The 23,154-nt window shown below is 42.6% G+C and overlaps 1 protein-coding gene across 4 annotated transcripts in view; it reads left to right on the plus strand.

Moving 5' to 3' along the window:
• Positions 1-23,154, plus strand: part of Myh11 (myosin heavy chain 11) — a 114,091-nt gene that overhangs the window by 60,056 nt on the left and 30,881 nt on the right. For all 4 annotated transcript variants that reach the window (XM_036195166.1, XM_036195163.1, XM_036195167.1 and 1 more), the window contains 7 exons: positions 3,358-3,453; positions 13,926-14,044; positions 14,795-14,947; positions 15,797-15,970; positions 17,793-17,966; positions 19,918-20,032; positions 21,680-21,873. In XM_036195166.1, coding sequence (XP_036051059.1) covers positions 3,358-3,453; positions 13,926-14,044; positions 14,795-14,947; positions 15,797-15,970; positions 17,793-17,966; positions 19,918-20,032; positions 21,680-21,873 — 1,025 coding nt within the window. The remainder of the gene's footprint in view (positions 1-3,357; positions 3,454-13,925; positions 14,045-14,794; positions 14,948-15,796; positions 15,971-17,792; positions 17,967-19,917; positions 20,033-21,679; positions 21,874-23,154) is intronic.

Raw genomic sequence — 23,154 nt, forward strand, 5'->3', positions numbered from 1 at the left:
AACTGGCCTCCCTTTCTCCACCCTCTGGGGTCCTAGAATATCCAGTTGCTACAGTAAGACCTGCAGGATGAGCTGGTGCCTATAGGATAACCTACAGTCCAGAAAAAGAGGGTTCAAGAATAGAGTTGGCAGATGGGTGATGTCTATAGCTCTTGGCTACTGCCCAACATCAGCAGCCAAGGCCATGAACTCCCTACATCTAATGCATCTTCTTGGGGACAAGGGTCAGTTCAGCTCCTAATCCAGTTTTAAGAAAACACCAAGAAAGATTAAGAAAACACACTGAGTGGGTCCCAGCCATGTGCTTCTTGTTTTCCCCTTAAAACACCAAAATATTCAGTGTATTTTATTCAAATAGTGAAAAAAAGCAGGAATAAACTGAAATGGTGATTGATGAAGTTATTATTGTCTGCCCTGTAAATGAGGACAGATGGGACCATTTAAATTGTGTTTTGGAAAAACACTGACCTCTGTATAAATGTTCACAGGAGATTAAGAGAAGCTAGTAAGGAACAAAGCAAGACTTTTTAAATTTTTTTGAGATAAGGTCTCAAATAGCTCAAGCTAGCCCAGAACTCCCTATGTTGCTGAAGATGACCTTGAACACCTGATCTTCCTACCTCTCCCTCCTGAGGGCTGGATGACAGGTATGTGCCATCATATCTGCTTTATATGGTGCTGGGGATCAAGCACAGAGCTTCCTGCAAACCAGGCAAGTTCTCTACCAATGGCTATGTCCCCTGCAGCCTTTGGGAAGGAGCCTAAGTCTTGCATGGGTCAGGCAAACATGATGTCAAGGTTTTCAGGCACATTATTTAATGTCATAGGCACCCTGTGAGGCAGCTGTAATTAGTTTCAGTTTGTAGATGGAGAAACTGAGGCAGAGAAGCAAAAGGGTCTTCCTGAGAATGCATAGTGAATTGCTGCTGGAGCTCACTCTTAGGACACTACTTTTGCTTACAGGAATAGAGGTTTGGGCCCTTAAATTTCTTGAATAATTTATGTCAGGGACCAGGTGGAAAACTAGGCTAAATGGATCCTTAATTCTAACTGCATACTTTAGCCAGGCATGGTGACATGTGCCTGTAAAATCTCAGCACTTAGAAGACTGAGGCAGGAGGATCATTATGAGTTTGAGACCGGCCTGGGCTACATAGTGAGCTCAAGCAGACAGGGGTATACTGAGACCCTGTTTCAGAGACAAAAACAAACAAGCACACCAGGCATTGAGGGTACACCTTTAATCGCAGCCCTAGAAAGGCAGAGCCAGGAGAATCTCTGTGAGTTCCAGGCCAGCCAGAGCTGCATAGTAAGATCCTGTTTCAAAAAGCACAACAAACAAACAAACAAACAAAAACAATCAAGCAAGCAAACAACTCAATAAGTAAAATGAGATGTAATAAAATTTAAACCTGTACTAAACTGTGCACACTGACTGCATTAGGGCTGTGCTATTTGACCCTGGGACAATCAACCTCATATGGCAGATGCTTTTGTCACACTTCAGATGGCAAAACAGAGGCTCAGAGAGACTGATAGCTCATTTGAGGTCACACAACTGCTGAGAAAAAGAACAGAATGGGGCCTTACAGTGGGTTCTAGCATCACTGTGCACATCCTTCTAAGGACTATAGAGAATCACAATCTGATTTCAGCCATTTTCAGCCAATGCCACTCCACCTCTCATCTATATTAATGCTGCCTGAATATTTTAATGTGTAGGATAGAACTTGGCAATCATGTTTGTTTTGAGCTTTTTCACAAGCAACAATCTATCAAAACACCAAGTTTATGCCCTGATGATATTGATTTTAATATATTAGAGTGACTACCTAGCAAGAAAGTATGTTTTAACATATTTTTAGCATAATTTTTAAATAGTACCTTGCAAAGTTGTCCATGCTGGCCTGGAGCTCTCAATGTTTCTGCTTCAACCTCCAGTGCTGGGATTACAGGAGTGTACCACTACACTCAGTGAAAAGCCCACACAAAAATATTTTAATCATTTATTTGCTGGAGTAGGCCATGACATGGTGCACATATAGAGGTCAGAGGACATGTCAGGCCTTGTTTGACCTTCTGAGTCACCTGTCTGGCCCCAAACTTGGTTTTTAAAATTGGTAGATTTAAAACATGGGTGGATTTTCACGTTTAAATTTTGGTTTCTATCATGCTTGGAAAAATCAGTTCTGGTAACTCTGGGCACCTTTCCCCTGGGAAAACAATGATGGGTAGAGTATCTACTGCCACCACAAGTGGAGTCCTCCCAGCTCATCAGTCTATCGCAATCACCGTCACAAGATTCTCAAGAAAGGGTGACTTGACCCCACCCCCCTTCACCCCAGGAGACACTTAGCAAGGTCTGAAGACAATGTTTGGCTGTCCTAGCTCTAGAGGTGGGCACTACTGCAATTTACTGGTGAGTGATGGGGTGCTGCTAAACATCCCATGGATGCTCAGGACTGCCTTCTGCCCTGAGTTCAGAAAGGCTGAGCTGGAGTTCGATGGCTCACCTTCACTCTGTGGGCACTTTGGCAACACCTGGGTTAGATTGGTACTTTTGAGAACCATGAGGTGTGGCAGGGGCAGTGTTAGTACAAAAGAGAATACCCTTAGCAAAATCCTGTCTGCAGCACCTTCACAGTGGGGAGGAGTGGGTGTGTAGGTGGGTTGGCATTTAGCAACTGGATCTTCTTCCTCCTGACTGGGTCTGGCCCTTGTGATGTGAAGACAACTGTTGCAAAGGAGCTAAAACCCATGATTTAGCCTGGGGATCAAAGAAAGATGGAATTTCTAGGCTTTGTTCTTGAGACATGGTAACTTCTTGGTGACTGATTACACACTCAATTAAAATGACTGTTGGCACCTAGTCATTCTTTTCCCACACTTCTCTATCCATCCTTCATCTGCCTAGTCATCCACATTCCATCCATTCATCTTTAATCCATCCATCCATGCATCTTTCATTCATCCATGCATTTACACTCAGGTATCTATCCTCTACCCATTTTTCCATGATGAGTCCATCCTCCATCCTCCACCCACCCATCACTGCCTCCATCTATCTACCATCCTTCCTCCATCCATAATAGTCAGTGAACTATATTTGGTCCATGGCTAGAGCTTGTAAGTCTCAGCAACATAGAAAAATCCCATGTGATATGAGGTTTTCAGCAACTTCCTGGCAATATCAGCTCCTACATCCAGGCATCTTCCCCTGCAAGCCAATTTGACTCTTGTCAGAACTTGTTCTACAGAGGGATGACACTGTTTGATTCTGGGTATCCAGTGATGACCCCAGCTTTCAGAATACTTTGGGTTGCTACTGTCTAATCCACTCTTCTCTCCCTACTTCAGCCATCTTGAAGGTGGTATCATCCGTCCTTCAGCTCGGAAACATTGTCTTCAAGAAGGAACGGAATACAGACCAGGCATCCATGCCTGATAATACAGGTACTTGTCACTTGTCCCAGCAATGATAGCTTGAGAGATATCCCCTTATCTATGGTTGCACATGGCAGTCAGCTGTTGTCTAAAAGTAAGGGACAACACAGGGAAAGGGTTTGTTTGAGGAAGGCCATTTTCATGTGACTTTTATTTATAATACATTTATAATTATGTCATTTATTGTTACTGTCATTAATACTTTATTATTAGAAGGGTTTTGTTGTTGTTGTTTGTTTTGTTTTGTTTTGTTTTGTTTTGTTTTGTTTTGTTTTTTGAGACAAGGCCTCACTGTGTAGCCCAGGCTGGCCTGGAACTCCCAGTTTTCCTGCCTCAGCCTCCAAGTGCTGGAATGACAGGTGTGCACCACCATGCTGGTTGCCTGACTGCTGATCACTGTTATTAGCTTGTTATGATGCCTCCTGTGTAAGTTAAATTTTATTAAAGGTATGTCTACATAGAAGGGACTAGTGTGCACAGGGATGGCACCATCTGCCATCTCAGCCATTCACTCAGGTCTTGGGCATGTGCTCCATGGCAATGGGGACTTTCTGCTGTCACTGCCTCTTCCTTCAAGTGTTTCATGACTACAGATCCCACAGCACAAAGTCAGAAGTTCAGCATTTCAGGCCAGATGGGCTGTCATAGTCATCTCTTCTGGGCCCTCCAATGGTTTGTTTATTGAATAAGCATTTCCTAAGCAGTTGCATTCTGCCAGGCCTTGGGACACAGAAGGAAAAAGCCAGCTCGGGCCCTTCTTATGATACTCAGTCTTGCTGAGGAGTCCGGTCTCAAGTTTTTCTGCATAGGAGGGCTGCCAGATAAAGCACAGGTGGTCCAAATAAGCTGTAACACTTTCCATCACAAGAATGTTTCCTGGGCCAGGAGAGATGGCTCAGAGATTAAGAGCACTTGCTGTTCTTCCAAAGGATCCAAGTGCAATTCTCAGCAGCCAGGTCAGCTATCTCACAACTGCCTATAACTTTCCGTCACCCTTTTCAGCACCTACACACATGTGTGTACTCACATACATATACATAAATAAAACAAAACCTTTAAAAAGAGGTTGTGCTACCAAGTGCCATTTATCTGAAATTCATAGTTAACTTAGATCCCTGGTTCCCCTTCTCTGGTTCCCCCACTTATTCTGCCAACCTTTCTTGAAAATACTCAACAATTTGTTCTTTTGAGAAGATCCCCTGGCTCCCACCACTCTTGGTGGTAGCTAAACATAAGCTTTCTAGTTTTGGAGCCCCCAAAGACTATGTATTGTATTGCTTTACAGACCCACAGAGGCTACACTATTGGACGTACATTACTCTCCCCAAATGTGGCACATGAACAGGATCCAGTCCTTCAGGGGAATCCACAAAAAGAGACATGAACAGAGAGTTTGTGAAGCAATGGAGGAATCCTAAACTTTGACTATCTGCTGGGCATGTGTGCACTTGCATGGGCATACCCCCCTCCATGGGATACACAAATCTTTGTGTGTAGGAAGCAGCTGAGAGTATGGTTCTGTGTGATTTTGAAAATAAGGTTTTATATATATATAGATATATATATATATATAGATATAGATATATATATATGATCTTTATTGACAGATAATTCACATAGTATACAATTTTCCTGTTTGTACAATTTGATAGACTTTAGCCCAGCATCCTCATAGGCCCATGACACCATCACCACTTCCTGTTTTAGAACACTTCTGTCTTCAATTTCTTTCTTTCCTTTTTTACTTGAATGCTGAATGCCATTTACTGAAGGATGGAGGAGGCCTTAAATACAGGTTTACAGCACAATGGGAGAACCCCGGAGGGCAGAAGTTCGCTTCCGATGTTTTACAATCTTGCATCTAAGCTATTCCCGCCCAATATGCAGGATACACAGACAAGGAACTTCCCTTAAGCATTCAGAAGGGTGGAATCTCGCAGGGAATTAGCATAGGGAAGATATCAAGGTCAAGGGCAGCAAGCAAGACAACCCAAAATGGGGACCAGGGCCCTACAGGTCCTCCCCTCTTTTACTAAAAAATGAACTTTTGACTTAGGTTGTGTGGGACATCAGCAGGTCACCTTACCCATCATGGAGACACCTGTCCAGGCCACACAGGCATTCTGTCTTAGCTTAGTAAGCGTTCCCCAGGCATTACCCATCTCTGAATACTCATTATCATACAGGTTCTATCATGTGAGAGCTGCAGAGTTAACTGTTGCCAAAGATCTCTAAGTGGTGCTGGGCTTGCAATCTGTGTGTTCAACACAGAAGAGATCAACAGAAGTCTTAACCCACTCATAGCCAGTAGGCTAAAGGCAACTGAGCCATTCCCTTCCTTAACGAGCCTTACTGCAAATTGGAGTCCTTTTAAGATGGTATCCCGAGAGCAAATGGAACTTGAGTTCGTAATTTTATAACTTTCAAAGCCAATCAAAATGTATATAACTATTGATTTAAATTTGTCATGCCCAATAGAATGAAAGATTAACTAATTGTGGTAGATTCTTTTGCTGCCGGGTCTCCACTGTGCTAGCTGTAGTAACCAATTATGAAATGGCAATCCCAGAAACAGTAGTAGCGGTGGTCATCACTGTTATAACAGCAACAACAGCAGGCAGCAGTGATGTCATATCCTCTTCTGGCGCATGTGGGTATCCACTGGCATGGACACAACTCCAGGAACATGAACTGCCAAGGCCTATTTTTCTTGATCCCAGCACAACTTAAGCTGGTAGCTCTGCAAAAGAACAACTAAGAACCATAAAGAAAAAGCAGGCAGCTCACAAGGAGCAGAACTAGTGGTCTCATAATGGCTACATTCAGGCTCACAAATTTTAAGGTATCTTCAAAGGGGGCTAAATGAATTTCAGGAGGCCAAAAAATGTTGCACAGAGCCACTCCTAAGAAGTAGGTGTTAGTTATTTAGTTATTTAGGTGCTCTTATCTGCGAGGAACACGTCCCGTCCCGAACACGACAAATCCACAGAAGAGCTGTTTATTAATATAGGATAGAGGATAGAGGTGACAGGCCTGTGTGAAGCACACACATGAGTGAGGAGAGGAGAGAAGAGGAGGAGAGAAGAGAAGAGAGGAGAGAGAGAGAGAAGAGGAGAGAGAGAAGAAGGGGAGAGAGACCTGTGTAAAATGGCGCCGGCTTTTTAAAGAGTGAGCCGCGCATGTGTACAGGACCACATGTGACTACTCCATGCGTGTGCATAGATTACATGGCCGTGCGCGCTTTACGCAACCATGTAAAGCCACAGAGTCCTAGTCACGTGGAGATGTTCTGACCTGGAAATGGCTATTTTGAACAGGAAATAACTAGGCGGTCCACCAGGAAAGCCCAACCGTGTGGACATGTTGTGATTTCCTATCAGTAGGTACTACTCCATCTTGAATAGGATTGTATAAATGAAAAGGCTTAGCTGGCATGCTACTGTTAATTAATGGAGGTCAGTGATCTGCAGTGTTATCCTTAATCTCCAAGGTGTCTGGGTGACATGTTCTCAAACATACTTGAAAAAGCAGTTTCCATACATTATCTTCTGGAGAATCCAACTGCATGGCTGCAGTTCCTAGGATTACGTTAATGCTTGCCAAAGCTGGCCATATTGGGCTCTCAATCCCTATTGGCATCAGAAGGGGAGAGTTTTTCATGAAGGCCCAATAGGTCGCTGCCATGTTGGGCTTAGCTGCAGCCACAGGGCGCCCTCGGTGCTTAGAAACCCAATGAGAAATCTCATTGTCCTGAGGAAAGTCATAAACAGAACCCCCTGGCCCACACCAACACCAGATCGGGTCCCCTCCAAGTGTCAGTAGAAAGATCCTTCCATTGTTCCAGAGGGTGAGTTGCAACAGAAGCCCTCAGGTACTTATCTGTAGTGGATACTCCAGCAGAATCCACCACTAAAAAATTTTAAATATATAAAACAAGGGAAAGAATAGAATGTGGAGAGGAATGATGAGCCCCTAGTTTCCCCTTTTTGCTTTAGCAAAACATGTTTGTTTTTTAATAGTTCAAATTTTTCTTTTATTTTTTATTTTTTAATTAATTAATTAATTTTTTTCTATTATCAGCTTGATACAGTATAAATTCTTACCTTAATAGTGTAATGTTTCATTGAGGGTTGCTTAGTAATTGAGTAAAACCAAATCTTATTATAAGCAACAGTCATCCTAGGGTCCCTCATGCCATATATATAGCCTCCATGGTTCTGTGGGTTGCAGTCTGATTGTTCTTTGCTTTCTATCTAGAATCCACTTATGAGTACATACCATGTTTGTCCTTCTGAGTCTGGGTTACCTCACTCAGTATGATTTTTGCTAGTTCCATCCATTTGCCTGCAAATTTCATGCTGTTATTGTTTTTCTCTGCTGAGTAGTACTCCATTGTGTATATGAACCACATTTTCTTAATCCATTCTTCAGTTGATGGGCATCTAGGTTGTTTCCAGGTTCTGGCTATTACAAACAATGCTGCTATGAACATAGCTGAGCATGTATCTTTGTGGTATAATTGAGCATTCCTTGGTTATATGCTCAAGAGTGGTATGGCTGGGTCTTGAGGTAGTTCGATTCCCAATTTTCTGAGAAACTGCCATACTGATTTCCACAGTGGTTGTACAAGTTTGCATTCCCACCAACAGTGGAGTAGTGTTCTCTTTACTCCACATCCTCTCCAGCATTGAGTGTCATTAGTGTTTTTGATCATAGCCATTCTGACAGGTATAAGGTGGTATCTCAGAGTCGTTTTGATTTGCATTTCTCTGATGATTAAGGATGTTGAGCATTTCTTTAAATGTCTTTCAGCCATTTGTGATTCTTGTTTTGTGAATTCTCTGTTTAGCTCTTTAGCCCATTTTTTAATTGGATTGTTCGGTATTTTGATGTCTAATTTCGTGAGTTCTTTATATACTGTGGAAATCAATCCTCTGTCAGATGTGGGGTTGGTGAAGATCTTTTACCATTTTGTAGGCTGTCTTTTTGTCTTATTGACCATGTCTTTTGCCCTGCAAAAGCTTCTCAGTTTCAGGAGGTCCCATTTATTAATTGTTGTGCTCAGTGTTTGTGCTGTTGGTGTTATATTTAGGAAGTGATCTCTGTTGCCAATGCGTTCAAGAGTACTTCCCACTTTCTCTGCTATCAAGTTTAGTGTAACAGGATTTATGTTGAGGTCTTTGATCCACTTGGACTTGAGTTTTGTGCACGGTGACAGATATGGATCTATTTGTTATCTTTTACATATTGACATCCAGTATGCCAGCACCATTTGTTGAAGATACTTTCTTTTTTTCATTGTATAGTTTTGGCTTCTTTGTCAAAAATCGGGTGTTCATATGTGTGTGGATTAATGTCAGGGTCTTCAATTCAATTCCATTGGTCCATATGTCGGTTTTATACCAGACACCAGGCTGTTTTTATTACAATAGCTCTACAGTAGAGCTTGAGGTCAGCGATGGTGATGCCTCCAGAGGTTGCTTTATCATACAGGATTCTTTTAGCTATCCTGGGTCTTTTTTTTTTTTTTTTCCATATGAAGTTGAGTATTTTTCTTTCCAAGTCTGTGAAGAATTGTGTTGGTATTTTGATGGGGATTGCATTGAATCTGTAGATTGCTTTTGGTAAGATTGCCATTTTTACTATATTAATCTTACCTATCCATGAGCATGGGATATCCTTCCATTTTCTGATATCTTCTTCAATTTCTTTCTTTAGAGATTTAAAGTTCTTATCAAAAAGTTCCTTCACTTGTTTAGTTAGTGTTATCTCAAGGTATTTTATATTATTTGTGGCTATTGTAAAGGGTGATATTTCTCTGACTTACTTCTCAGCCTTTTTATCATTTGTGTATAGGAGGGCTACTGATTTTTTTAGTTGATCTTGTATCCTGCTACTTTACTGAAGGAGTTTATCAGCTGTAGGAGTTCCCTGGTAGAATTTTTGGGGTCACTTATGTATACTCTCTTATCATCTGCAAATAGTGGAAGTTTCACTTCTTCCTTTCCAATTTGTATCCCTGTGATCTCCTTTTGTTGTCTTATTGCTCTAGCTAGAACTTCTAGTACTATATTGAATAAATATGGGGAGAGTGGACAGCCTTGTCTTGTTCCTGATTTTAGTGATTTCGGTTTGAGCTTTTCTCCGTTTAATTTGATAGTGGCTGTTGGCTTGCTGTAAATTCCTTTTATTATGTTTAGTAATGTTCCTTGTATTCCTGATCTCTCTAAGACCTTTATCATGAAGGGGTGTTGATTTTGTCAAAGGCTTTTTCAGCATCTAATGAGATGCTCATGTGTTTCCTTTCAGTTTGTTTATATGGTGTATTACATTGACAGATTTTCATATGTTGAACCATCCTTGCATCCCTGGGATGAAACCTACTTGGTCATGATGGATAATTTTTTTGATGTATTCTTGGATTCAGTTTGCCAATATTTTGTTGAGTATTTTTGCGTCAATGTTCATGAGGGAGATTGGTCTATAATTCTCTTTCTTGGTTGCATCTTTGTTTGGATTGGGTATCAGGATAATTGTAGCTTCATAGAAAGAGTTTGGTAGTATTCCTTCTGTTTCTATTGTGTGGAACAATTTGAAGAGTATTGGTATTAGTTCTTCTTTGAAAGTCTGATAGAATTCTCCACCAAAACCATCTGGTCCTGGGCTTTTTTTGGTTGGGAGACTTTTGATGACTGTTTCTGTTTTTTTAGGGGTTATTGGTCTATTTAAATGGTTTCTCTGGTCTTGATTTAACTTTGGTATGTGGTATCTATCCAGAAAATTGTCCATTACTTCCAGATTTTCCAATTTTGTGGAGTACAGGTTTTTGAAGGATGACCTGATGATTCTCTGGATTTCCTCATTGTCTGTTGTTATGTCTCCCTTTTCATTTCTGATTTTGTTAATTTGGGTGCTCTCTCTTTGTTTTTTGGTTAATTTGGCTAGGGGTTTATCTATCTTGTTGATTTTTTCAAAGAACAAACTCTTTGTTTCATTGATTTTTTTGTATTGTTCTCTTGGTTTCTATTTTGTTTATTTCAGCCCTCAATTTGATTATTTCCAAGCATCTATTTCTCCTGAGTGAGTTTGTTTCTTTTTGTTCTATTGCTTTCAGTTGTGCTGTTAATTCATTGGTATGAGATTTCTCCATCTTCTATATGTGTGCATTCAGGGCCATGAATTTTCCTCTTAGTACTGCTTTCATAGTGTCCCATAAGTTTGGGTATGTTGTACCTTCATTTTCCTTGAATTCTAGAAAATCTTTTATTTCTTTCTTTATTTCTTCCTTGACCCATTGATGTTTCAGGTGGGCATTATTCAGTTTCCATGAGACTGTGGGCTTTCTATAATTTCTGTTGTTGTTGAAGTCTAACTTTAAGGCATGGTGGTCTGATAAGATACAGGAGGTTATTCCAATGTTTTTGTATCTGTTGAGATTTGTTTTGTGACCAAGCATGTGGTCAATTTTTGAGAAAGGTCCATGGGGTGCTGAAAAGAAGGTATATTCTTTTGTGTTAGGATAGAATGTTGTGTAGATATCTATTAAGTCCATTTGAGTCATAACATCTGTTAGGTCCTTTATTTCTTTGTTAAGTTTCAGTCTGGTAGATCTATCTTTTGGTGAGAGTGGTGTGTTGAAATATCCCACTACTAATGTGTGGGGTGTGATGTGCATTTTAAGCTTTTGTAATGTTTCTTTTATGAATGTGGGTGCCTTTGTATTTGGAGCATAAATGTTCAGAATAGAGACTTCATATTGGTGTATTTTTCCTGTGATAAATATGTAATTTCCATCCTGATCTCTTTCAAATGATTTTAGTTTGAAGTCTATTTTATTAGATATTAGGACAGCTACACCAGCTTGTTTCTTAGTTCCATTTGCTTGGAAAGCCTTTTCCCAGCCCTTTACTCTGAGGTAGTTTCTGTCTTTGAAGTTAAGGAATGTTTTTTGTATGCAGCAAAAGGATGGATCCTGTTTTCATATCCATTCTGTTGGTCTGTGTCTTTTTATAGGTGAGTTGAGACCATTGGTATTGATGGATATTAATGACCAGTGATTGTTAGTTCCTGTTATTTTTGTGGTTGTGTTGTGTTGTCCTTCTTTCATGTTTGTTGGTGTGGGATTATCTATTGCCTGAGTTTTCATGGGTGTGTTTAGCTTCTTTAGGTTGGATTTTTCCTTCTAGTGCTTTCTGTAGGGCAGGGTTTGTGGACAGGTATTGTTTAAATCTAGTTTTATCATGGAATATTTTGTTTACTCCGTCTATGGTGATTGAGAGTTTTGCTGGGTATAATAGTCTGGGTTGGCATCTGTGGTCTCTTAGTGTCTGCATAACATTTGTCCAGGATCTTCTAGCTTTCAGAGTCTGGTGTTATTCTGATGGGTTTGCCTTTATATGTTACTTGGTCTTTTTCCTTTGCAGTTCTTAATATTTTTCTTTGTTCTGTACGTTTAGTGTTTTGATTATTATGTGGTGAGGGGACTTTATTTTTGGATCCAGCTTATTTGGTGTTCTATAAGCTTCTTGTGTCTTCATAGGTATTTCTTTCCTTAGGTTAGGAAAGTTTTCTTCTATGATTTTGTTGAATATGTTTTCTGTGCCTTTGAGTTGGTATTCTTCTCCTTCTTCTATCCCTATTATTACTAGGTTTGGTCTTTTCATGGTGTCCCAAATTTCTTGGATGTTTTATGTTACGACTTTCTTGTCTTTAGTGTTTTCTTTGACTGATACATCTATTTTCTCTATTGTGTCTTCATTGTCAGAGATTCTCTGTTCCATCTCTTGCATTCTGTTGGTTATGCTTGTTTCTGTAGTTCCTGTTCGTTTAGTCAGGATTTCTATTTCCAGCAATTTCATTTTTCAGATCTTGGATTGTTTCCTTCATCTGTTTAATTACTTTTTCTTGGCTTTCTTTGATTTCTTCCAATTTTTTGTTTGTTTTTTTTCTTCCATTTCTTTAAGGGAATTTTTTATTTCCTCACTAAGGGAGTTTTTCACTTCCTCTTTAATGGAGTTTTTCATTTCCTCTTTAATGGAGTTTTTTATTTCCTCTTTAAGGGAATTTTTTATTTCTTCTATCATCTTCCTAAAGTCATTTTTAGGGTTGATTTCTTCTGTTTCTTCTGCCTTGGTATGTTCAGGTCTTGTAGGTGTACAATCACTAGGTTCTGATGTTGTCATATAGGTCTTTATGTTGTTGCCTGTATTTTTGCACTGGCGTCTACTCATCTCTTCCTCTGTTCAGTGCAGACAGTGTCTCTGTCTGAAGGTGCCTCTCTTGTTCCAATTGTTAGTCTTGGTTCACTAGGAGTTCTTTGTTAAATTGGTGCTGTTGGGCTCTGTTTCTTCAGGATCAGCTTAGTCAAATCAGTGTTAGTGGGTTCTATCTTTGGGAGCAGTTGTTCCCAGTTGGTGTAGGGTGTGCTTATGGTTTCAGTGGTTGTTAGGTTCATAAGGGTTAATTTTTTTGTTGTTTGGATTTGGGTCTTTTTTTTTTTTTTTTTTTGGTGGGGGAGCAGGAAAAAGTAGCTGTCTGGTCCCTGGGACTCCAATGAGTAGGGCCTAGGAGATAGAGACCTGATCTGCTGGCCTGGAGATGGGAGCTTACCTGTTCTCAGTAGGTGAAGTGTATACTTAGGATTCTGGTGATCTGGCTCGGTGGCTGGGTGGTGCCTTCTTTTGTGTTCTCAGGTCACATTTTGCTCATTCATCAACTCCTCAGCTGAGCTTGTTTCTTCAGACTGCTGACTGTATGTTTCTGAATCCTCTCCCGGATGAATTTCAGCTGAGCAGGGTAGTCTCAGCAACACCTCCAAGTTGTTGGGTTTTGCAGGATCAGCAGCTGGGCCCTGGGTGTTCAGATCCATTCTGGTCTCGTCCCAACGAGATGGCTCCTTCCCCGGGTGCTGGGATTAAAGATGTCCCTGTTCCAAGCTCTTAATTAGGAGCTTGTTTTCACTAATTCCTCAGTGGGTAGCAGCTCAGTTTCTGGTCTTTATTACAACTGCATCTAGGCTGCCGCTGCCCGCTGCTCTGCCTGCCTGCCTGCCTCTGCCGCTGCCTGTTCCGCCTGCCTCAAAAATAAGTTTTTAAGTGCAGAAATATACACAGTATGAAATCAAGCCACATGCTTTATGACCAGAGTAGACATTTATAAATACATTATAGTTTCCCATTTTTCCTTTCTTTTGCAGTTGTTTTTATTTGTTTGCCTTTTATTTTTTTGAGTCAGGGTCTCACATAGCCCATGCAGGGCTCAAACTCACTATGTGGGTAGAGATATGTTTGCACTTCTGATGCTTCTGCCTCCATCTCCCAAGTGCTGGGATGGCAGGTGTGCACTGCCATATAGGCAGTGACTAACATTTCTTTTTCTTTAGAGAGAAATAAACAGTATAGATGACAGTGGTGTCCCCCTCAGGTCCCAGTGGCACCTAGTCTCTTTGATGACATAGCTAAAATGCTTTTTTTCTCACACAGCTGCACAGAAAGTTTGCCACCTTGTAGGGATTAATGTGACAGATTTCACCAGAGCCATCCTGACCCCACGAATCAAAGTTGGACGGGATGTGGTACAGAAAGCTCAGACTAAAGAACAGGTAATGATGCTGTGGATGCCTTCCATCCATTTACCCATTCAATCACCTGTCATTTCACATACATGCCATCTATTCATCCAGCCACCATCCAGCCACCTACCCATATGTACATCTAATCACCCATCCATCATCCACCCACTAACTCACCATCTATCTGTCTATCCAAGCACTCATTTGACTAACAACCATCCATTCATTACCAACCATCCATCATCCACCCACTAACTCACCATCTATCTGTCTATCCAAGCACTCATTTGACTAACAACCATCCATTCATTACCAACCATCCATCATCCACCCACCCATCCATACATTGACTCAACCACCCATCCACCCACTCACCTGCCCTCCCATCCATACATCCATTTACGCATTAACCCTTCCTCCAATCTACTCATCCACCAGCCAGCCATCTACCATTCTTCTACCTATCCATCCGTTCCTCTGTTCATCCATTCATCTATCCAATACTAAAATATTTTCAGTCTTACACCAACTTTTGAGGATACAGCTGACCGAAAGCAGAGTCCCTCACACATCACTGATCTTAAACAACCTGACTTGTGGAAATGTCTGTGTATATTTTCAAGCAGGGCTGATAGCCTCTAATTGATCCTAAGTGGGGACAGGCTCTGCAGGCTTCTCATGGATGGTATTTCATCATGCATCCCACCATTCCTTAAGTCTAACCACTCTTTCTGCCACTTTCCTGCTGGTAATACCTGTGTTTCCTTCACTGTCCTGCAGGCTGACTTTGCCATTGAGGCCTTAGCCAAGGCCACCTACGAACGCCTTTTCAGGTGGATTCTCAGCCGTGTAAACAAAGCTTTGGACAAGACCCATCGGCAAGGAGCTTCCTTCCTGGGGATTCTGGATATTGCTGGGTTTGAGATCTTTGAGGTATATCCATGGTCTTGGTCTTCTGGGATGGGCTTTGAGACACTTACTTTGTAGGAAGGCATACAGATAGGCATTATAGGGAGGAACCTGGTTAAGGTTATACTTGAGTGTGCATAAGAAATATAAATCCACTATTTATGTATTGGCTTGTATCAATTGTCTAGCCAACATAGTTAGATGCAGTAGGCAGGAGCTGCCTGTTCTGCTTTCTACCACATTGGCTCCATTTCCAACAGTTATCCCTTCATGGTGCCAAGATATTGCCAGAGCTCCGGATTGCCACTTAGCAATCTTAGAAAAGAGCATCTTGTTTCTAAGAGTTTCAACCTAAATCTTGAAGAAGAAGAAGTTGCAATGATTCCTGCTCACTTAAGTTGAGCCAATGGGTCAACTCCAAGCTAATCACTGAGCTCAAGTTCTTACCATATTTCATGTAGTGTATGCAGAATGCCTGGGTCCCACTCCCATGAGTTGGAGAGAATGTCTCAGAGAAAGAGAAGCCCTAGGGACTGACATATGTATCAAAGAATTCTACTGTGGGATCACCCTGTTGTGAGCCTCAAGTTCCCTGTCTGTGAAATGGTAAAGAAAATATGCCTTATATGGTTAGTCCGTCTATATATAGATCACATGAGGTGAGTGCCCTGTGGTATGGGTATGGATCACTTTTGCCAGCCATACTGGGCTTTACACAGTCTTATTTGAGTCTTGCACCTCTCTGAGTGCTGAGGTGTCAGGAAGGGCTCTTCAGGAAGCCAGGTCCAGGCCATGGGGATTCCTGCAAGCTGGACTTCCTGTCCTATGATCTCACCCAGCTCAGATGCCCTTCCTCTCCATACATGCATGCAGGTGAACTCCTTTGAGCAACTGTGCATCAACTACACCAATGAGAAACTGCAGCAGCTGTTCAACCACACCATGTTCATCCTGGAGCAGGAGGAGTACCAAAGAGAGGGCATTGAGTGGAACTTCATTGACTTTGGCCTGGACCTGCAGCCCTGTATTGAGCTGATTGAGCGGCCGGTGAGGGACTGGCACTGTGCATCCTGGTCCATTTGCACACACCTAGTCAGAGCATACTTTCCATGTGGGTGGTGTTTCTGGAAAAGTCCTGGAAGGCTATAAATGGAATTTGGGGGAACTAGGCCATGTTTTCTATGTTTACAATCAAAGTTGTTTTGTTTTATACTGCCTTTCCCCTTTTTTGAGCCAACTCACTTGGAATTCAGTATGTAGACCAGGCTAGCCTCAAACCCTAAGAGTCCTCCTGCCTCAGCCTTCTCAGAGTTGAGATTAGTCATGCTGGTCTTTAGCAAAATAATTATTTTAGCAATTCTGGGGTTGCAGCCCAGGACCTTACCCATGCTAGGCATGTGCTCTATTTCTTTAAAGTTTAAAAATATTTTTATTAGCATATATAAGTACTTTTTGAGACAGGGTCTCATTGTAGCCCTAGCTGGCCTCAAACTCACTATGTATTTGATGATGACCTTGAACCTCTGATCTTCCTGCTGGGATTTCAGGCATGCACCACCACACCTGCTTGATGCATGATTATAACAATCCTTCTGTATCAACCTTCCTGTGTTAGGATTAGGACATACACCACCATCATGCAATTCCCTTAGTCTTTCTCTTCTCTTCTGCTCATCCATTCCCAAAGAGTCTGTGCTTTATCCACTGATGTATCCCAAACTTCTATAGTCATAGCAGGCAAACACTCACAGCATGCTAGGCCTCTTCTTTAAGGGTTGGGTCTATAACTGTGAACAAGAAGGACCCCCACCTCCTGGAAAGGCCAGAGGTGAAACTAAACTGATACTTCTGGCAAAGCACTATAGAGAACAATCAGGAAATGTTTCCATGTGTTGGAGTACTCAATGTGGAGGTAGTTCCCCCAGTGTAAATGGTACATACCGACACCTTCATTTAGACCTTCTCAGACACAGGAAAAACCTTGTTGAAAGGGATCCTGAGTAAATTTATAAGGGAGAAAAGCAACAGATTCTTCTAAAATTCTTGTGTAATCTTTTTTTTGTTTTGTTTTGTTTTTTGTTTTTTGTTTTTTGTTTTACAGGTTTTCACTATGCAGCTTTGCACCTTTCCCAGAACTCATTCTGTAGACCAGGCTGGCCTCGAACTCACAGAGATCTGCCTGCCTCTTCCTCCCGAGTGCTGGGATTAAAGGTGTGCGCCACCACTGCAGGTTTGAGTCTAGTGTTGACTGATTTGTGAGTTCTGGCAGCCTGGGATATACGTCTCAAACTGTGTCTGAGAGCATAGGAGGCTCTGTCTCAAATAAAACCAAACCAACAAAATAGGTGGGAATATAGCTCAGTGATAGAGGGTGCTTGCCTACCAGGCTCTAGGCCCTGAGTCCCATCCCCACTCAAAGTGGGAGAAGAGAATGAAATATTTGTAATATTTGTGTATTGCCTAGCATGAGCAGCAGCAAGAATTGTGTCCTGTTAGTTCTTGCTCTCAATCCCTCAAGCTGTCTATTACTGGAGTGTAATGGTTTGATAAATTTGAGGGTGAAGGAAAGAGGACATGGATCCACCTTTAATATAAGCAAAATGAAGTAGCAGTGCCACTCCTGTGTGTGACCTCTCTCTTTTTGGAGGGGGAAATAATTTTTTGAGATAGGGTCCCATATAGCTCAGTCTGGCCTTGAACTTGTTTGTAGCTGAGGCTAGCATTGAACTCCTGATCCTCCTTGCCTCCACTTTCCACATTGTTACCAAGATTCTAGTCCTGTGCTACCACATCGAGCTGTGTGTGTGACATCTGGATAGTTGGCCCTTCCCAGTGAGCTTGGTAGTGACCCTGCCCTCTTGTGTTCCAGAACAACCCTCCAGGTGTGCTGGCCCTGCTGGATGAAGAATGCTGGTTCCCCAAGGCCACAGACAAGTCTTTTGTGGAGAAGCTGTGCTCAGAGCAGGGCAACCACCCAAAATTTCAGAAGCCCAAGCAGCTAAAGGACAAAACAGAGTTCTCTATTATCCACTATGCAGGAAAGGTACTGGTGGGGGTTCTTGAGGGGTGCTCTGTCCCAAGGGTGCCTGGGTGGGTGTCCACAGCAAGAATGCTTTGGCAATGGCTGTGCCCTCCAAAGACTTGTAGCAAGTCAGCTCCCAGCTGGGGGCTTTGTATTATTGTCAAAGCCTCTGTTAGGAGTGAGAGTGAGCATCTCTGATGTATGTCCTAACCAGGATATTCTTCCCTGGGAAGACTCCAAATACTGCTTGCTCCATGGCAAACCCACAGGCCAGGCCCCTGGAGTAAGGGACCAGTGAATCTTCTCTAGCATCACAAGAATTCCTAGTATCACCATTGTGTTCCATCTGGGGGAGACTGTGAGAGCTGACATCTTCACCATTGTTGTCAACATTGCTATCATCACCAACATCATCATCTTGGATACTAGTGTGTCCTGAATAGCATATAAAAGCCACAGCTGGCTTCTGCTGATATTGTACACACATGGCACACAGACTCACACAGGCAAAACATCTATACTTATATATTTAAAAAAAGAAAAGAAAAGCCATAGCATGTTCTGGCTTATCAAATTATTTTATTCACCCTTCTAGTATCCCTACTGCATCATGGGAACAGGCAGTGCTCCATTCAAACAAAGGATTGATAGGCTGCAATCCAAGGTTGAAATGCAGACAGGCCCATTTGTTTCCATAAGACCTGTAGTTTCTTTGGTGTTATAAAGGCAGAGTTTGGCCATTGTGACAGACTGTATAGCCACCAAGCTGAAAATATTTATAGTGCGGCCTCTTTGCCTCCTACTTTATACTCAGTGGAGCTTATACTACTTTAAGCATATACCACTAGCACTTTTCCCAGGCTCCTACATATTTTTTTCCAGTTTTGTCACAGATCAGGCCAGCTATTGCCATAGCAACCCAAATCCCATCATAACCAACCAGAGCTGTATTGTCAGTCCATTCTGTGTTGTAGTCATAGTCATCAAAGTTGGGCATTAAGCAAGTCAGGAATTTCAAAAGCCTTCAGTAACCTTTCCTATATATCCATGTATCAAAACCTCCAAACTAGCAGGCTAGCTCAGTGGTAGAGCACTTGCCCACTATGAAGGTTAGTCTCAAATCTTGAATCATCTGGAAGAGAGTCTCAACTGAGGAATTACTTAGTTCAGGTTGTCTTGTGGGCATGTTAGGCTGGGGACAATTGTATTGATTACTAATTAAGGTGCAAAGACCTGCCCTGAATGTGGGTGGCACCACCTCATGGGTGACAGAGAAATCTAGGTGCAGAAATGGGCAGTATGGGCATATTTGCTTCTCCAAGTCCTTCTCTATGGATGTGAGTGACACTTTGAGTCCCTGCCCTGACTGTTCTCGGTGATGGACTACAGCTTGGACTTGTGAGCCAAATAACTCCTGTTCTTCCCTAGGCTGCTTTTGGTCAGGTTGTCTTTTCAAAGCAACAGAAAACAAACTAGGGCACCTACCCCACTTGATGTCCTAGATTCAATCCCCAGTACTACAATGAAGCACAGTAAAATAAACCCCATTCATCAGACAGTGGGGAAGAAAGCCCTGTGCTGACTTCAATAACGAGGATTCTTGTCAAGCTGTCCTGGAATAGGGGCAAGCATGGGGTGTCTATGACAGCTTTTTGTTACCACTACCTCCTTTGGCTGTTTCTGGGGCTTAGTGTAAGACTATGGCAAAAAGTGGCTCCTCTGAGGCTCTGTGGAGCACCAAGAGGATTTGCTGGCACTGGCTTGCCACTGGTGAATGCCCTACTATGTGCAGGATCCCTGAAGATTCTGACATTTTGGTCTCTTCCTTGGTGTCAGTGGAGACCCATAATGGCAACATCAAAAATGTCATTTCCCATCTGATGTCTAGAGGTGTGAGAGGAATATGGGAGGATTTGGGCTTTGTGGTAGGTTTCTAAGGCAGGGAACCTGATGTCATGGTGACTTTTGGCAGGTGGACTATAATGCAAGTGCCTGGCTGACCAAGAACATGGACCCACTAAATGACAATGTGACCTCACTCCTCAATGCCTCCTCTGACAAGTTTGTGGCCGACCTGTGGAAGGATGGTAAGCCTTTCAGGCCTGGAGGCAGCTTTGAGCTAGAAGGTTGAATACTTCAGACCTACTGTGCTGGTTTCTACATCTGCCCCAGATTGGGAGGGCCCATGTAGGGACAAGGAGAGGACCAGGCTGTCACATGCTAATGCTATCACATTGAAACAGCCTTGTCCACACAACACACCGTTCTCCCTTTATAGGAAGTAAGAGTTTATCTTAAACTGAGAATGAGTGACTCTGGCTGGAGAACACAGGCTCAGGATACCCCAAATGGATGTCTCAGTGTAGAAATGGTTTCATGAGGTTTTAATGTCCAAGAACAAAAGTAAGTCATAAATCAAGGTAATCTTTTAAGGACTCTGGTGGGGACCTGATGGCAGTCTTAGCTTTGGGGTCAGTGGAAATTGGCGGTCTGCTAAGACAGCCCCAAACTGTCTGTGATAGTCAGATTAATATTAGGTCAGGCATGGATGTAGACAATAAACGGTCATTTAGGGCTAAAGATAGCCCAAGATGATTTGGTTCTTGATCTGCAACATTTCAGCTCTCCATAATTACCAATCTGTCAGCCTTATAGAAACTTTAACATAGATCTGCCCTTTTTCCCCTGGAAAATTCAGTTCATAGCTTCTTAAATGAGGGACACTGAGCTCCTCCATCCCATTCCTGGATTCACCAAGAAGGTCCTGTGTCAGAGACCAGGAATTGGTGTAACTAGTCCCCGTGATGAAGTCAGAAGGACTTCATGTCTTGTCTCTGCTACATATGAGCTGTGACTTTGGACGTGTTGCCTAACTTAAATTTGGATGTCCTAATTTATAAACTGGGTCAAAACCATGTCTTGCTTGCCCTAGGAATTGCATGAGGTTGACTTTCACCAGTGTTATGCAGCCTTGCACCAGGGTCTCCCTTAATAGGGATCAGCTTCTCAGACAGACAATCTCCATCACCCTATCTCGAGAAGGTCACTCCTTCTCTCCTTCTTGTTCACCCCATCCTCTTCTCTCTATATTTCTTCCTTCTCCTCCTCCCTTTGTCCTTGATTTTTTTAAGCACATCTCACCATCTGATATAGTATATTCATTACCTGCCACCTTCTGTTAGAGATCAGTAGCCTAGGAGCTGAGGTGCACAGGGCCTTTTGGTGGGGGCTTAGGGCTCATACATGGTCAATTCTCAGCATATCCCTAAGGGTAGAGATAGTATTGAAGACTACTGTGGAGCTGAGGGCTTTCAAGGCCTTGTGGCCACATTCCATCCTTAGGAGTTAGATGCTGCTATTGCTGCCATTGTTGAGAAAGGTAAACTGAAGCACACAACACAGTGCTACCAGTGAGTTAGTACCAAAAATGAAACTGGCTCCTTTGGTCTCTGTGACTAAACAGAAGACATTGGTTCATTCTGCCACACAAAGATGCCCAAATTGACACTATTTAGAGGCCCTTACCCCAGCTAGAGATGAGGGCACTGCTGACCATCAGAGAGAAAGATGGGGATAGTATCCCCAGATGGAGTCTAGGGTCTCCCATAGAGTATGACCTGCACAAAACATCTCTCTTGAGCACCATCTTCACAGTTTGCTCCTCTGGCTTATGGCAGAGGTTCAGGATCCCTGAAGGGGCCAGAGACTGATGTCACCCTTCATGTAACCCACAGTGGACCGCATTGTGGGGCTGGACCAGATGGCCAAGATGACTGAGAGCTCACTTCCCAGTGCCTCTAAGACCAAAAAGGGCATGTTTCGCACCGTGGGCCAGCTCTACAAAGAACAGCTGGGGAAGCTGATGACTACGTTGCGCAACACCACACCTAACTTTGTGCGCTGCATCATCCCTAACCATGAGAAGAGGGTGAGATATCCCCCAGCCTGGAGCTCCTGCTTACAGGATAGTGTTGAAGGACTTCAGGAGGCACCTGGAAGGCAATGAGGAAAACTAATGAGGTGGCGGGGCAGAAAGAGAGGTCTGACCTTGGTTCCTGCCCTGACCACCCTCAAGTAAGGCCTGCATCTACACATGTGGAGAGTTGTCTAGATTGGGGCCGTCTACTCCCTATACCTAAAAGCAATGTCGGTCAAGGAAGGAAGGAAGGGAATCTTTCCAGAGACTATTTAGCTAGGTAGTGGCATGGGGTATGAGGCCACCAACCCTTACATTCTTTGAGTAAATGCTTGCAAAGCTGCTATTTGTGACTGATACTTAGGATACAGTGTTGTAGAAATCACTGAGGACACTTTGCTTATCATAGTGGAAGGTAATTGCTACAGCATCTAGTAGAGGCCAGGAGGCTGCCGGACATCTCATTATATGCCCCATAGTTCCCACAACAGAGAATCAGTGGGCCCAAATGTCATTGGTACTGAGGTTATGGGAAACCACAGGGACCTTGACACACAGGCTAGAACCACAATGGTAAATTAGGAAAACAACAAAAAGCTGGGTAGATACCTCTGCAAGAACTTTAAGAACAGGTAGAGGGGCTGGGGAGATGGCTTATTGGGGAAAGGCTCTTCCTCTCAAGGCTTATGACCTGAATTCCCCTGGGGTCCACATAATAGGAGGGAAAAAAATGCTGCAGAATGTCCTCTGACCTCCACATACACATTGTGGCATACTTGTACCCAACCTAACACCCTTATGCACATATACACCATAAATAATAAATGTTATTAAAAAGAAATGGGTAGGCATCAACTTGGTAAAGTACATAGTGGGGTATGAGTGTGTTTGGGGGCATTTTAGGTCAAGGGCTTAGGGTAGGAAAATGTATAGAGGTGAGAAATTAAGAGTCTGGGCAAGAAAATTGTAGCTAGGTCACTTTATATTGTTTTTGTTTTGTTTGCATGGGTGTGTTCATGCCTATGAGTGTACATACACAGTATACTATAGAGGTCAGAAGACAAGCTCTGATGTGAGTCCTTAGGCACCTTCCATTTCTATGTGGGACAGCTTTCTCACTGGCCTGAAGCTTCACCACATAGGACAGTTTAGCTGGTCTATGAGCTTTTTGAAATCCCCCTTCTTACAATTCTAGGATTACAGGCACATGGCATTATGCTCAGCCTTTCACATGGGTCTCATGCTTACAAGTCAGGTGCTTTATTGAGTCAGCCATTATCTAGCCCCCTTGTT

Source organism: Onychomys torridus, chromosome 8, assembly GCF_903995425.1.
Source record: "Onychomys torridus chromosome 8, mOncTor1.1, whole genome shotgun sequence".
NCBI lineage: Eukaryota > Metazoa > Chordata > Mammalia > Rodentia > Cricetidae > Onychomys > Onychomys torridus.